At 46.2% G+C, this 13095-nt stretch overlaps 1 protein-coding gene across 1 annotated transcript in view; it reads left to right on the top strand.

Annotated features, from left to right (window-relative positions):
- The window catches only part of HORMAD1 (HORMA domain containing 1), a 140140-nt gene that overhangs the window by 14941 nt on the left and 112104 nt on the right, over positions 1-13095 (top strand). Inside the window, exons 7-8 of the mRNA XM_073567236.1 lie at positions 2983-3050; positions 3982-4127. Of these exons, the coding sequence (XP_073423337.1) occupies positions 2983-3050; positions 3982-4127 (214 nt within the window). The remainder of the gene's footprint in view (positions 1-2982; positions 3051-3981; positions 4128-13095) is intronic.

Here is a 13095-nt window from a genome sequence, read left to right as displayed (position 1 = left end):
TGTATGGAGCAATATTTGAGGCTCATTATTCTGTATGGAGCTCTTTGTGCTGCCCATAATACTGTATAGAGGACTATGGTGACCGGTTTCTGAGCTATTGTAGAATATACAGTGGGTACGGAAAGTATTCAGACACCTTTAAATTTTTCACTCTTTGTTTCATTGCAACCATTTGGTAAATTCAAAAAAGTTATTTTTTTTTCATTAATGTACACTATGCACCCCATCTTGACTGAAAAAAAAACAGAAATGTAAAAATTTTTGCAATTTATTAAAAAAGAAAAACTGAAATTTCACATGGTCATAAGTATTCAGACCCTTTGCTCAGTATTGAGCAGAAGCACGCTTTTGAGCTAGTACAGCCATATGTCTTCTTGGGAGTTATGCAACAAGTTTTTCACACCTGGATTTGGGGATCCTCTGCCATTCTTCTTTGCAGATCCTCTCCAGTTCCATCAGGTTGGATGGTGAATGTTGGTGGACAGCGATTCTCAGGACTCTCTAGAGATGCTGAATTGGGTTTACATCAGGGCTCTGGCTGGGCCAGTCAAGAATGGTCACAGAGTTGTTCTAAAGCCACTCCTTTGTTATTTTAGCTGTGTGCTTAGGGTCATTGTCTAGTTGGAAAGTGATCCTTCAGCCAAGTCGGAGGCCCGGAGCACTCTGGAAGAGGTTTTCATCCAGGATATCTCTGTGCTTGGCCGCATTCATGTTTCCTTCAATGGCAACGAGTCATCCTGTCCCTGCAGCTGAAAAACACCCCGATAACATGATGCTGCCACCACCATGTTTCACTTTTTGGATTGTATTGGGCAGGTGATGAGCAGTGCCTGTTTTTTTTCCACACATACCACTTAGAGTTATCACCAAAAAGGTCTATCTTCCTCTCAACAGACCAGAAAATCTTATTTCTCATAGTCTGGGAGTCCTTCATGTGTTTTTTAGCAAACTCTATGCAGGCTTTCATAGGCCTGGCACTGAGGAGATCAATAGCATAACGTGGCACAGTTGTGTCGGTGCACAAAATAAGGTTCCCACACCAGTATAGAATAATCAAAAAATTTTTGGCACTCAACTCGTTGCAAAGATGAAGAATTTTTATCTGCAGTCACAAATATAGAAGTTTCGGCTGTATCAACTAGCCTTCATCAGTAAACAAGACTGCTCCTATCTCTATAATTTTCTGGACATTATATTGTATGACCAATAGTAAATTAGGTGCTATTGGAGGTGATACCATCCACCATGTAAGAACTGGTATATAAACCTGTAGATTTCAAAGAGAAGGGGTAGTAGAGAAATATTCCAAACGAGATCATATACAGGATTATTAGATCTGTGACTTTGAAAAGCTCCAAAGGTTGCACCAACCAGAAGTTGGCATAAACATCCTATGGCTATGCCTGAAGGGAATTGTCCCAAAGGGGATTACTTGTGGGATTGTTAAATCCTGTGACTCATAGAAAACCCCAATTTCGTGCTGTAAGAACAGCAGCTGGCTGTAGTTTCAAATGTCTGTCATTGGTGGGTGGCAGCAGGACCTGTGTGAACACGGCATCCACCGCTGGTGTAGCAGGTCGGAGGTCCGGAGCACTCTGGAAGAGGTTTTCATCCAGGATATCTCTGTACTTGGCCGCATTCATGTTTCCTTCAATGGCAACGAATCATCCTGTCCCGGCAGCTGAAAAACACCACCATAACATGATGCTGCCACCACCATGTTTCACTTTTGGGATTGTATTGGGCAGGTGATGAGCAGTGCCTGTTTTTTTTCCACACATACCACTTAGAGTTATCACCAAAAAGGTCTATCTTCCTCTCAACAGACCAGAAAATCTTATTTCTCATAGTCTGGGAGTCCTTCATGTGTTTTTTAGCAAACTCTATGCAGGCTTTCATAGGCCTGGCACTGAGGAGAGGCTTCCGTCGGGCCACTCTGCCATAAAGGCCCGACTGGTGGAGGACTGCAGTGATAGTTGACTTTGTGGAACTTTCTGCCGTCTCCCTACTGAATCTGTGGAGCTCAGACACAGTGATCTTAGGGTTCTTCTTTACCTCTCTCACCAAGGCTCTTCTCCCACGATTGCTCAGTTTGGATGGGCGGCCAGGTCTAGGAAGACTTCTGGTGGTCCCAAACTTCTTTCATTTAAGGATTATGGAGGCCACTGTGCTCTTAGGAACCTTGAGGACTGCAGAAATTCTTTTGTAAACTTGGCCAGATCTGTGGCTTACCACAATTCTGTCTCTGTGCTCCTTGGCCAGTTCCTTTGACCTCATGATTCTCATTTGGTCTGACATGCACTGTGAGCACTGAGGTCTTATATAGACAGGTGTGCGCCTTTACAAATCAAGTCCTATCAGTTTAATCATATACAGGTAGACTCCAATGAAGGAGTAGAACCATCTCAAGGAGGATCACAAGGAAATGGACAGCATGTAACTTAAATATGTGTCTGAGCAAAGGGTCTGAATACTTATGATCATGTGATATTTCAGTTTTTCTTTTTTAATAAATTTGCAAAAATTTCTACATTTCTGTTTTTTTTCAGTCAAGATGAACTTTTCTGAATGTACTAAATGGCTGCAATGTAACAAAGAGTGAGAAAATTAAAGGGGTCTTAATACTTTTCCGTACCCACTATACTATAGATATCACTCATGTAATGTAAGAAGTGAAATCTTTGGCATTGTACTATACCTATATTTCTCTGCCGTATCTGTGCATCATGAATCGTGGTATGTGTTAAAGGGGCCCACTGAGACTCTTTCGCTCAGGGCCCACGAAAATCTGGAGCCGGCCCTGGTCTCACTGCCTCCTAATACAGATAAAGCAGTCACAATTTTGTTCTTTTTTTTTTTTTGCTGCAAAACAGCAAAATGACTGCTACTGTATGTCTGAAAAACACTAATTAATGTGACTTGGAAGGTAAAATGATAAAATGAAGACAGTGTTCATTAATTGTGTATTTCTGTGTGTTTTAGACTATTACAGAGTGCTACCAGTTCAAGTTTAAGTACACCTCTAGCGGGCCCGTCATGGACTTCACTAGGTACGGCTTTCCTAATGCTGATATTGTTTTTTATACGCCAACGTGCTGTCTGTTTGCTAATCGTTTTCCACACCGATTGTTTATATGTTCAGCTGAATGAGGCGACTCGAGATACAGTTTCATTTCACCTGGGGGTTTATGCCTAGTAGCTATGTGTGGGGTTTTGGCTAATAATAATGGGGCCACAGGAGAGAATAGATGTGTCAATGACCCCAGGTTCGGGCAGGTGATATGGAAATGGCTTGGAGCCTCAGGAGACAGCAAGAGGAATGGGGTAGGGGTTTAAGTAAGAAGAGTACTTACATTTTTTTTTTTCTCTAAAGATGCTTTTTTTGGGGAATATGTTGTACACACCATGGATTACAGATAGGGACTTTTCAGTATTTCACTAATAGTCTTCAAAATTTGTTACATTTTTACACGACTTTACATTCACTCTCCAAACACAAAACTGGAGGTCCGCAGCAGCCTGATATGTGCATATGAGACTCCCAGACAACATGTGTTGGATGTGACTTTGCTTTAAATTTGTAAATTTTTTTTATATATGTCATGCATTTTACATCTTAGGGTATGTTTCCACGGTCAGCAGCAAACACTGCAGACTGGATGCTGCGTATAGCTGCAAATCCGCAGCGGCCAGATTTTACAGCATATCCCATCTCCACTATGCGTGCATAGACGCCTCTGGCTTCCCTGCGTAACCGGACATGCGCCGTGTCTTTCCAGACTGCAGTATGTCTATTTATGTTTCGGAGAAGCTCAGTCTCCACAAGATAAATATCACCGTCCTATGTATAGGAAGCGGTGGTTCTGCATGGTTCAATAAACACATGCAGAATCACTGCGTGTACAAAACATACGCGTGGATGGAAACATACCCTAATAAACCTAGCTTCTCAGTGACTCGTGTCATCCTTTTTACCCACAGCAACAAAGGAAGCATTGTTTCTCCTTGCACAGATATAAAGAAGTCGAGCATTTTGCTGGTCCGCAAGCTGTACATATTGATGCAGAATTTGGGTCCTCTGCCAAATGACGTCTGTCTGACCATGAAGCTGTTTTATTACGACGAAGGTAAATGTTAGTAATGAATTCAGTTCACATGGGGGTGAATGTCTTTGATAGTGCTGCATCTAATATAACGTGTGTCTGGACAAGAAAAATAGACATACTACACACCAGGGATCACCAAATATACGAGAAATCTATTACAATTTTTATTCAGATAGCCTTAGAAAACACACACCACAAAACGGTTAAAAACAAGGACAAAAAGCCCCTATAAGATGTTTTATCCCCCTGGACCCAACCCGGTCAATCACATATAGATCCTGTACACAGTTAGTTATAACCTCATGTACTATCATAATCAAAGGGACCAAATAATGAAAATGGTTATAGATAAACAGACAAATACTGAGGAATAACAACCATATCACAATGAATGAATGGATCCCCCAAAGGCCTAAATAGGGAGGAAAACCTCCAATAGCACACAATTGCACAGAAATACAATAAGCTGCAAAATAGAATTATAGCTAGTGAGGAAGACTCCAGTTATGACATGTTATGTCTGGTATGGCAGCTGGGCACTCGGTGACTACTGCAAACCCTGCATAAATTAGAGACATAGGAAGATCTATAAAAGAGGTTAAATTTCATCAAAGAGAGTGTAGATGGAATATACACATATATATCAAAATAGGTTAAGAATACAGTTGAGCGAAACAGGTTGGTCAGATTCAAAAGTCGCCGACTTTCGCCAAAGTCGGGTTTCATGAAACGAAACCCGACCACAGTGTGAAGTTGGTCATGCGGTTGGCGACCCAAGCATCAAAGTCGGGTTTCGCCGAATGCTTGCACGTGACTTGTTTCAGCCAATGAGAGAAGCGTAGCGTAGCGGGAGCATAGCTGGAGTGGGAGTGTGAGAGAGAGGGAGAGGGAGAGAGAGAGAGAGAAAGAGAGAGAGAGGGAGAGGGAGAAGAGAGAGAGAGATTTCGCTGCCTCTGGGGTTAAAATTCATGCCAGGTGTGTTTACAGTCCTCCACTCACTGCCGACTTTTCTCCCCATTGACTTGCATTGGGTTTCGTATTTCCCGACTTTTCCCTATAGTCGGCCGATTTCGTTCGACTCGACTTTTGAGAAAGTCGGGTTTCCTGAAACCCGACTCGACCCTAAAAAAGGCAAAGTCGCTCATCTCTAGTTAAGAATAAAGACGCCACATAAGAGAAGTCACTTGTCGCATGCTACGTATGTGTGATGTGGCGTCTTTATTCTTATACCATTTGGCACACTCATGTCACTTCAAGAACTACCTTCCTGCTACGCTCCATATCGCTGTGGACGTGGCAGGCTGTGCTGCTGATCTCTGTGATAGCACCTGCGCAGTATATGTTTAGCGTTTAGTCCCATATAGAGACCATAACTTGACAGGCTGGTACATGACTGAAATGGGACGCATGCACCTTGATTTCTAATAGATGCCCCTCGATCACCACTTTATTTTTTGCATATCATGTGACCATCGATCACTTTTACATCGAGTACGACAGTATGTAGTTTTATGGTGATCAGGCGCATGCACTTTTCTGACCATCTTGGTATACCCTTTCCTCACTTCCTGCTTCCTCCACTACCAGCGTTCGGCACCATTTGCTATCGCCTGCATCCATCAGCAAATCTCCACGTGAAAGCACCATACAGCTGCTGTGAGTTTTGTTAATTATTTTTGCTTCTATAAATACTCGGATGTCTGGTCTAACCGCCACCCCTGCCCCTGATGAAGACACTGAGGTGGCAACACGCGTTGGGCTTATGCCCCCTGACCCTCCGGCTGGATAACACTCTGGTCATGCTTAATTTATCATGTTCTGGCCTCTAATTTTGTGTTCACCTGCACAGGTCTAATTTAGCGTATGAGGAACCATGCTGTGACCTATTTTGATATACATGTGTATATTGCATCTACACTCTCATTTATGAAATTTAACCTCTTTTATAGATCATCCTATGTCTCTATTTTATGCGGGGTTTGCAGTAGCCACCTAGTGGCCAGTTGCCATACCAGATATAACATGTCATAATTGGAGTCTTCCTCACTAGCTATAATTCTATTTTGCAGCTTATTGTATTTCTGTGCAATTGTGTGCTATTGGAGGTTTTCCTCCCTATTTAGGCCTTTTGGGGATCCATTCATTCATTGTGATATGGTTGTTATTCCTCAGTATTTGTCTCTTTATCTATAACTATTTTTATCATTTGGTCCCTTTGATTATGATAGTACATATGAGGTTATAACTAACTGTGTACAGGATCATTGTTTTTAACTGTTTTTAACCATTTTGTGGTGTGTATTTTCTACGGCTATCTGAATAAAAATTTTGATATATTTCTCGTATATTTCGTGATCCCTGGTGTGTTGTACGTCTCTTTTTCTTGTCCATATACAATTTTTCTCCTGCGCCTCATTGGGGGACACAGAGACAGTGGGTGTTATGCTGCTGGCCACTAGGAGAACACTAAGTGAACCAGAAAAAAAAAGGTAGCTCCTCCCCTGCAGTAAACACCCTCTCGCTGGCTGAGATTTCTCCAGTTCTTTCTTAGTGTCTATAGGAGGCACTTGGGTCTGGTTTCAGACCCCACCGTTTTTATTTTATTTTTGAATTTTCTGTAAATTTTTATTTTTAATTAACGGAGTGAAGGGGGCGACGGTTCCTTTCTACAGCCCGCTCTCCCCCTAACCATCAACAGGCAAGTACGCGGAGTATACCTCCCCGAACACTTTCCTGCAACGAATGGGGCGGATTCCTCTGACAATGGTTCCCTTACGGTCGGTACTCCACGGATACAAGGGCAAGCGCAACAGAACGAAGCACAGGAGTGCATGGAGAGGACTTGGGCAGCGCTTTTCGGATGCCCTGAATCAGCCTCAGAGCTCTCCATCCCCCTGCCACAGGGTGGATCGATTGAGCAATACCCCTTTAAGACCTCCTCCAGCTCTGCTACATCACCTGGAGGATGAGACGCCTGCAGCTGGAAAACCCTGGACAGCGCGACCTGCCTTAGCACAGGAGTGGAGGTATGGGGTCGGGTCCTTGGGAGAAGCACTGACTTAGCGTCAGCGGCGGTACTTGCGCCTGGTCGCGGCCCCCCCGGACCCAGCACTTACCGCGGGGAGGCCAAAAATTTAGTCCCCGGCTTTTCCGGCCTACTAGGCCGCAATTTGAATAGCGCCGCCCGCGCTAATGTCACCGCCCCTCCTATTGGCGCCTCTCATTCCTTACTACAGTAGATGTGCAATTCTAATCTCAGGGGCCATGTCTTTTACCTCAGCTGCCGTTAACCCTTTCAGAAGCGCTATGCCTGCTCTGGACAGCCGGATACCGGGTGACACCACAGGGCCACCGCTTTCCTCCCGGGGGACACAGCACAGGACCATGGGTAAGCTGCATCTGCCCTCAGATTAAAGCTTAACCCCTTCCCGGCACATTCCCTGCAGCTGCAGGCAGACTCTGCCATTAACCCTTTCAGGAGTGCTATGTCTCAATCTAAGGAGGCTAAACGGGCTGCTAAGAAGCACACTGCGTTTTTTACCGTGTGTACTACTTGCAAGTCTGCCTTACCCAGTGCACAGACTAATCCGTTATGCACAGACTGCGCCCCGGCCTGCGCTCCAACGCCCCTCACCGCCGCTGCTGACGGGCCTCCTGCATTTAGTACCCCTGAGTGGGCTATGTCCCTGTCACAGTCGGTGGAGTCACTGACCCAGGCTATATTCTCTCTCCGGGAGGACTCTTTAAGTCAGAAAGCGTCCTTACCAGCAGGGGCCATATTCTTTCAAGGGATGGTCAGGTCTCTAGAAAGCGGACCCATGACGCATCCCCTAGTCACGTTCGCACCTCAGCATCAGCAACTCCTGTCTCTCGCTCTCCCTCTCCTGAGGTTCATAGCGAGCACGACTCTGAATTCGAATCTGACACGTCAGCCCCTCAGAATCCCCCTACTGATCAAGAGTCGCTTGATTCTCTTATAGAATCAGTAAACAGGATTCTGAAGTTGGATGAGGAAAATATTCCTGCTCCAGCACACCCAATCTCATTTAAGAAAACCAAGCGTGTGCGTAGGTTATTTACCAGCCATCCGGTGTTTAAGGAAATTGTCCAGAAACATAGGGATCGGCCACATAAGCGGTTCACAGGGCAAAAGTCTAATCAAGCTAAATACCCTTTTGCTCCAGACCTAATGAAGGATTGATTACAGTCCCCTTCGGTGGACCCTCCTGTATTGCGTCTTGCTTCTAAAATGCTCCTATCTGTTTCTGAGGGTTCCTCAGTCAGAAACCCCTCCGATCGTCAAATTGACTACCTTGCCCGTTCAGTTTTTTGAAGCTTAAGGAGCAGCGCTTTTTCCATCTTTCGCTGCAATTTGGGTCACTAAGACAATGGCCGCTTGGGCAGAAGTCTTGTTTACTTCCTTCCAGGGCACCAATCTTCCTCCGGAGGCAACCACTATCGCCAGGCAGATAATTCACACAGCTGACTTTGTAGTAGACGCTTCCTTTGATGCCGCCAATTGCGTGGCTCAAACTGCCGCTAATGCGATCTCAATTAGAAGAGCCCTATGGCTCCGTGGCTGGCGGGCGGATGCCACATCTAAAAGATCGTTGACTTCTCTCCCCTTTCAAACGGGTCGTCTTTTTGGAGAGAAACTGGACCAGCTCATTTCTGATACTACGGGGGGAAAAGTAAATTCCTTCCTCAACAAAAGGCTGTTCGGCCGTTTCGCAACCAACAGCCAACGCGTTTTCGATCTTTTCACAACAATTCCGGTTGGTCCTCCTCTACCTTCTCCTCTGGATCAGGTCGGTCCCCGTGCGGAGACAGAGGCTCCCAGGTCTCATACAGAGCTAACCGCTCTTGGAAACCCAGGCCTAGGGCTTCTGGATGTAGGGGAGCCAGATCTCATAGTTCTACCCAATGATTTGTTGCGGTATCGGGCGGACACCATCAAAGTTGGTGGTCGCCTACTTTCCTTCAGCCATACCTGGCTCGCGGTCCTCCACGACAAGTGGGACAGGGAGCTGGTGTCCTCCGGATACAAGAAAGAATTTTCATTTTCTTCTCCCCTCCAACTCGGTTTTTTCCTTTCCTCTCCCCCCAAGAAAAAGACAAGAGCCTTCCTTCGGGCTGTTCAGGCTCTGCTCAGGGACAGAGTCATCATTCCAGTCCCTCATCACGAGAGGTTCAGGGGATTTTATTCAAACCTTTTTGTGGTTCCAAAAATGGGTCGCATCGTCGCGTCCTTTCTGGATCTCAAACTGTTAAATCAGTTTGTCAAGGTACGGCGATTCCAAATGGAATCTCTCCAATCAGTTGTCGCTTTCATGGAAAAAGGAGAGTTCCTAGCATCCATCGACATCAAGGACGCTTACCTTCACATTCCGATCTGCCCGTTCCACCAGCAGTTCCTGCGTTTTGCAATTCACGAGGAACACTTCCAGTTCGTTGCCTTGCCCTTCGGACTCGCCACCGCCTTTGTGATGGCCATTCTCCACTCTCAGGGAGTGGTGGTGTTACCGTATCTGGACGACCTGCTCATCAAGGGTCCGTCCCTTCCAGCCTGCGAGGAATCCGTGGATATAACAGTAAATACACTTTCTCACCTGGGGTGGAAGATAAACTTCGAAAAGTCTTTCCCAAAACCGGCTCAACAGATTTCCTTTTTAGGAATGATCTTGGACACTTCCCGCGGGTTGGTCATTCTCCCTCCAGAAAAGACCCAAGCCTTACAGCAGGCAGCGCGGACTCTTTCCCGACCGGTTTCTCACTCCATTCGATTCAGCATGAGAGTACTCGTAAAGATAGTGGCAACAATGGAAGCAGTTCCATTTGCACAGTTCCACCTCTGTCCCTTACAACATGCGTTGCTGTTAGCTTGGGACAAGAACCCGTTCTCCCTGAACCGTCGGATCCTTCTGTCCCTGCGGGTCAGGCAAGCCCTCAGGTAGTGGATACTGAGGTCCTTCCTGAATCAAGGGAGGTCTTTTCCCCCACAGTAAGATGGTTGGTAGTAACCACCGACGCAAGTCTTCTCGGCTGGGGTGCGGTCTTTCGTCACCACACGGCACAGGGTCGTTGGTCAACCCGAGAGTCACGTCTCCCCATCAACATTTTGGAGATACGAGCAATCAGATTAGCTCTACGGAGTTTCCACCATTTCCTCGCAGGTCACCCCATCAGGACCAATCTGACAACGCCAAGGCTGTAGCATATATCAACCGCCAGGGAAGTACCCGGAGCAGGATGGCCATACACGCAATGAGTCACATCCTCCATTGGGCCGAGACCAACCATTTGCCCATCTCAGCAATCCACATCCCGGCCGTAGAAAATTAGGCGGTAGATTTTCTCAGTCGCCAAGGCATTGCCTTGGGAGAGTAGTCTCTTCATCCGGAAGTCTTTCAGCAGATTTGTCATCGTTGGGGGACTCCAGATGTAGATCTCATGGCCTCAAGACTAAACAACAAGGTTCCTTGGTTCATTGCCCGATCGCGAGATCCATGTGCCATCGGAGCGGACGCCCTAGTTCTGCCATGGCACCGGTTCCGGCTCCCGTACATCTTCCCCCCTCTTCCCTGGCTTCCGAGGGTCATCAAGAAGATCAGACCGGAGGGAGTACCAGTGATCCTAGTCACGCCAGATTGGCAGTGCCGAGCGTGGTATGCAGAACTAATACAACTAGTCGCTGACGTCCCCTGGCGACTTCCATATCACATGGAGCTACTCTCGCAGGGCCCGATTTACCACCAGAACTCTGGGGCCCTGTCTTTGACGGCGTGGCCGTTGAATCCTGGATTTTAGCACAGGCTGGGTTCTCTCACAACGTGATTTCCACCATGATTAGTGCTAGGAAGCCTGTGTCCATGCGCATCTATCACCGCACCTGGAAAACCTTCTTTTCGTGGTGCAAGGATCATGGTCGATCACCTCTGGTGTTTTCCATTCCGACGATATTGGTATTCCTTCAATCCGGATTAAAATCAGGCCTCGCGCTTAGCTTGCTCAAGGGCCAAATTTCGGCCTTGTCAGTGCTTTTCCAACGCAAAATTGCCACCAAACTTCAGGTCAAGACGTTCATTTAGGGAGTTTCCCATGTAGCGCCTCCTTATAGAAGGCCATTGGAATCATGGGACCTTAACCTGGTTCTCGGGGCCTTACAGGAGGCTTCTTTCAAACCGCTGCAGGATGTGTCACTGACCGTCTTGTCTTGGAAGGTGGTCTTTCTAGTGGCAATTACGTCAATCAGACGAGTTTCGCAATTGACAGCCCTGTCCTGCTGTTCTCCGTTCCTGAATTTTCATCAGGACAAGGTAGTTCTCAGGACGTCCCCGTCCTTCCTGCCTAAGGTCGTCTCCTCTTTCCAGCTCAACAAGGAAATTGTTTTGCCTTCCTTTTGTCCGGCGCCAGACCATCGCATTGAGAAGGCCCTCCACACCCTGGATGTGGTTAGGGCGCTGAGATAGTACATCTCGCGGACGACTCCCTTCCACAAGTCAGATGCCCTGTTCATGCTTCCAGAGGGGCATAGGAAGGGTCTAGCCACGTCAAAAGCAACGCTAGCCAGGTGGATTTGCTTGGCGATTCAGGAATCCTACCGTGTCAGGAACGCGCCTGTCCCAGCGGGGATTAAGGCGCACTCTACCCGTTCAGTGGGCGCCTCATGGGCCATTTGGCACCAGGCCTCGGCAGAACAGGTCTGCAAGGCTGCGACTTGGACCAGTCTGCATACTTTTACAAAACATTACCAAATTCATTCTCAGGCCTGTCCGCAAGGCTGCGAGTTGGTCCAGCCTGCATACCTTTACAAACATTGCCTAATTCATTCTCAGGCCTCTGCGGATGCAGCTCTCGACAGACGCAGCCTACAATCGGCAGTATGCTTCCCACCCAGGGACTGCTTTAGGACGTCCCACTGTCTCTGTGTCCCCCAATGAGGTGTAGGAGAAATAGGGATTTTTGTGTACTCACCGTAAAATCCTTTTCTCTGAGCCAATCATTGGGGGACACAGCACCCACCCTGTTTAGCCTATTGGCTCACTGTAGCATTCTTAGGTTTTGACATAGTTATGGTTATTGTTGACTGTTTATGCTTCTACTGCTTTTTTCAACGAACTAGCGAAATCTCAGCCAGCGAGAAGGTGTTTACTGCAGGGGAGGAGCTAACTTTTTTTTCTGTTTTACTTAGTGTTCTCCTAGTGGCCAGCAGCATAACACCCACTGTATCTGTGTCCCCCAATGATTGGCTCGGAGAAAAGGATTTTACGGTGAGTACACAAAAATCCCTATTTTTGACATACTCTAGGTTGCTATCCCGTGTCCTGTGCATACGTGATGGTGCCCTCCACCCCTGTTTTTCTAATATAATGTGTGTCAGGACATGGAACCAGTGCAATCTTAGTGGGAAGCCATATATGTGTTCAAATGGCCTGCCCACAGTTACATGACTTGTTGATGTTCCTGCCCTCAGGAAAACACCTCCAATTTTTTTCAAAGACTTGTTGTTAGAATCTATGTGATGTTAACCACGTCTTGAGCAGGAAACTATATTTTTGTGATTTCATTTTTTTAGTTTTTACTCCCCTTCTTCCGAGAGCCATCATTTTTTCATCCAGCCACCAGAGGGCTTGTTTTTTGCAGGATAAGTTGTAGGTTTTTCAGGTCAGTATGATTATGGTGATAGTAACTTATAAGGGTCTTTTATATATTTTAGTTGTCAAAACTTTAACTTTGTAACAAAAAAATAACCTTGTGTCTCCATTTTCTGAGACTCTTAACATTTTTGTCTGTTAATGGAACTTAATGAGGGCTTGTTTTTGTGCACTGATCTGTCATTTCTATTGATACCATTTTGACATACGGTACATTATTTTAATACAGAATATCATACCTGTACTTTGTCAAAGAATTGGACGTGAGTCCAAAAGGGGGGCAACTCTGGAAACAGACACACTAACAGAGAACCAAATGAGTACAAAAATGCCCA

The sequence above is a fragment of the Dendrobates tinctorius genome, unplaced genomic scaffold (assembly GCF_039654945.1).
Source record: "Dendrobates tinctorius isolate UK_male_01 unplaced genomic scaffold, ASM3965494v1 ptg000019l, whole genome shotgun sequence".
Lineage (NCBI taxonomy): Eukaryota > Metazoa > Chordata > Amphibia > Anura > Dendrobatidae > Dendrobates > Dendrobates tinctorius.
Note: the sequence above shows the minus strand (reverse complement) of the source record. Positions and strands in the feature narration are given on the sequence as shown.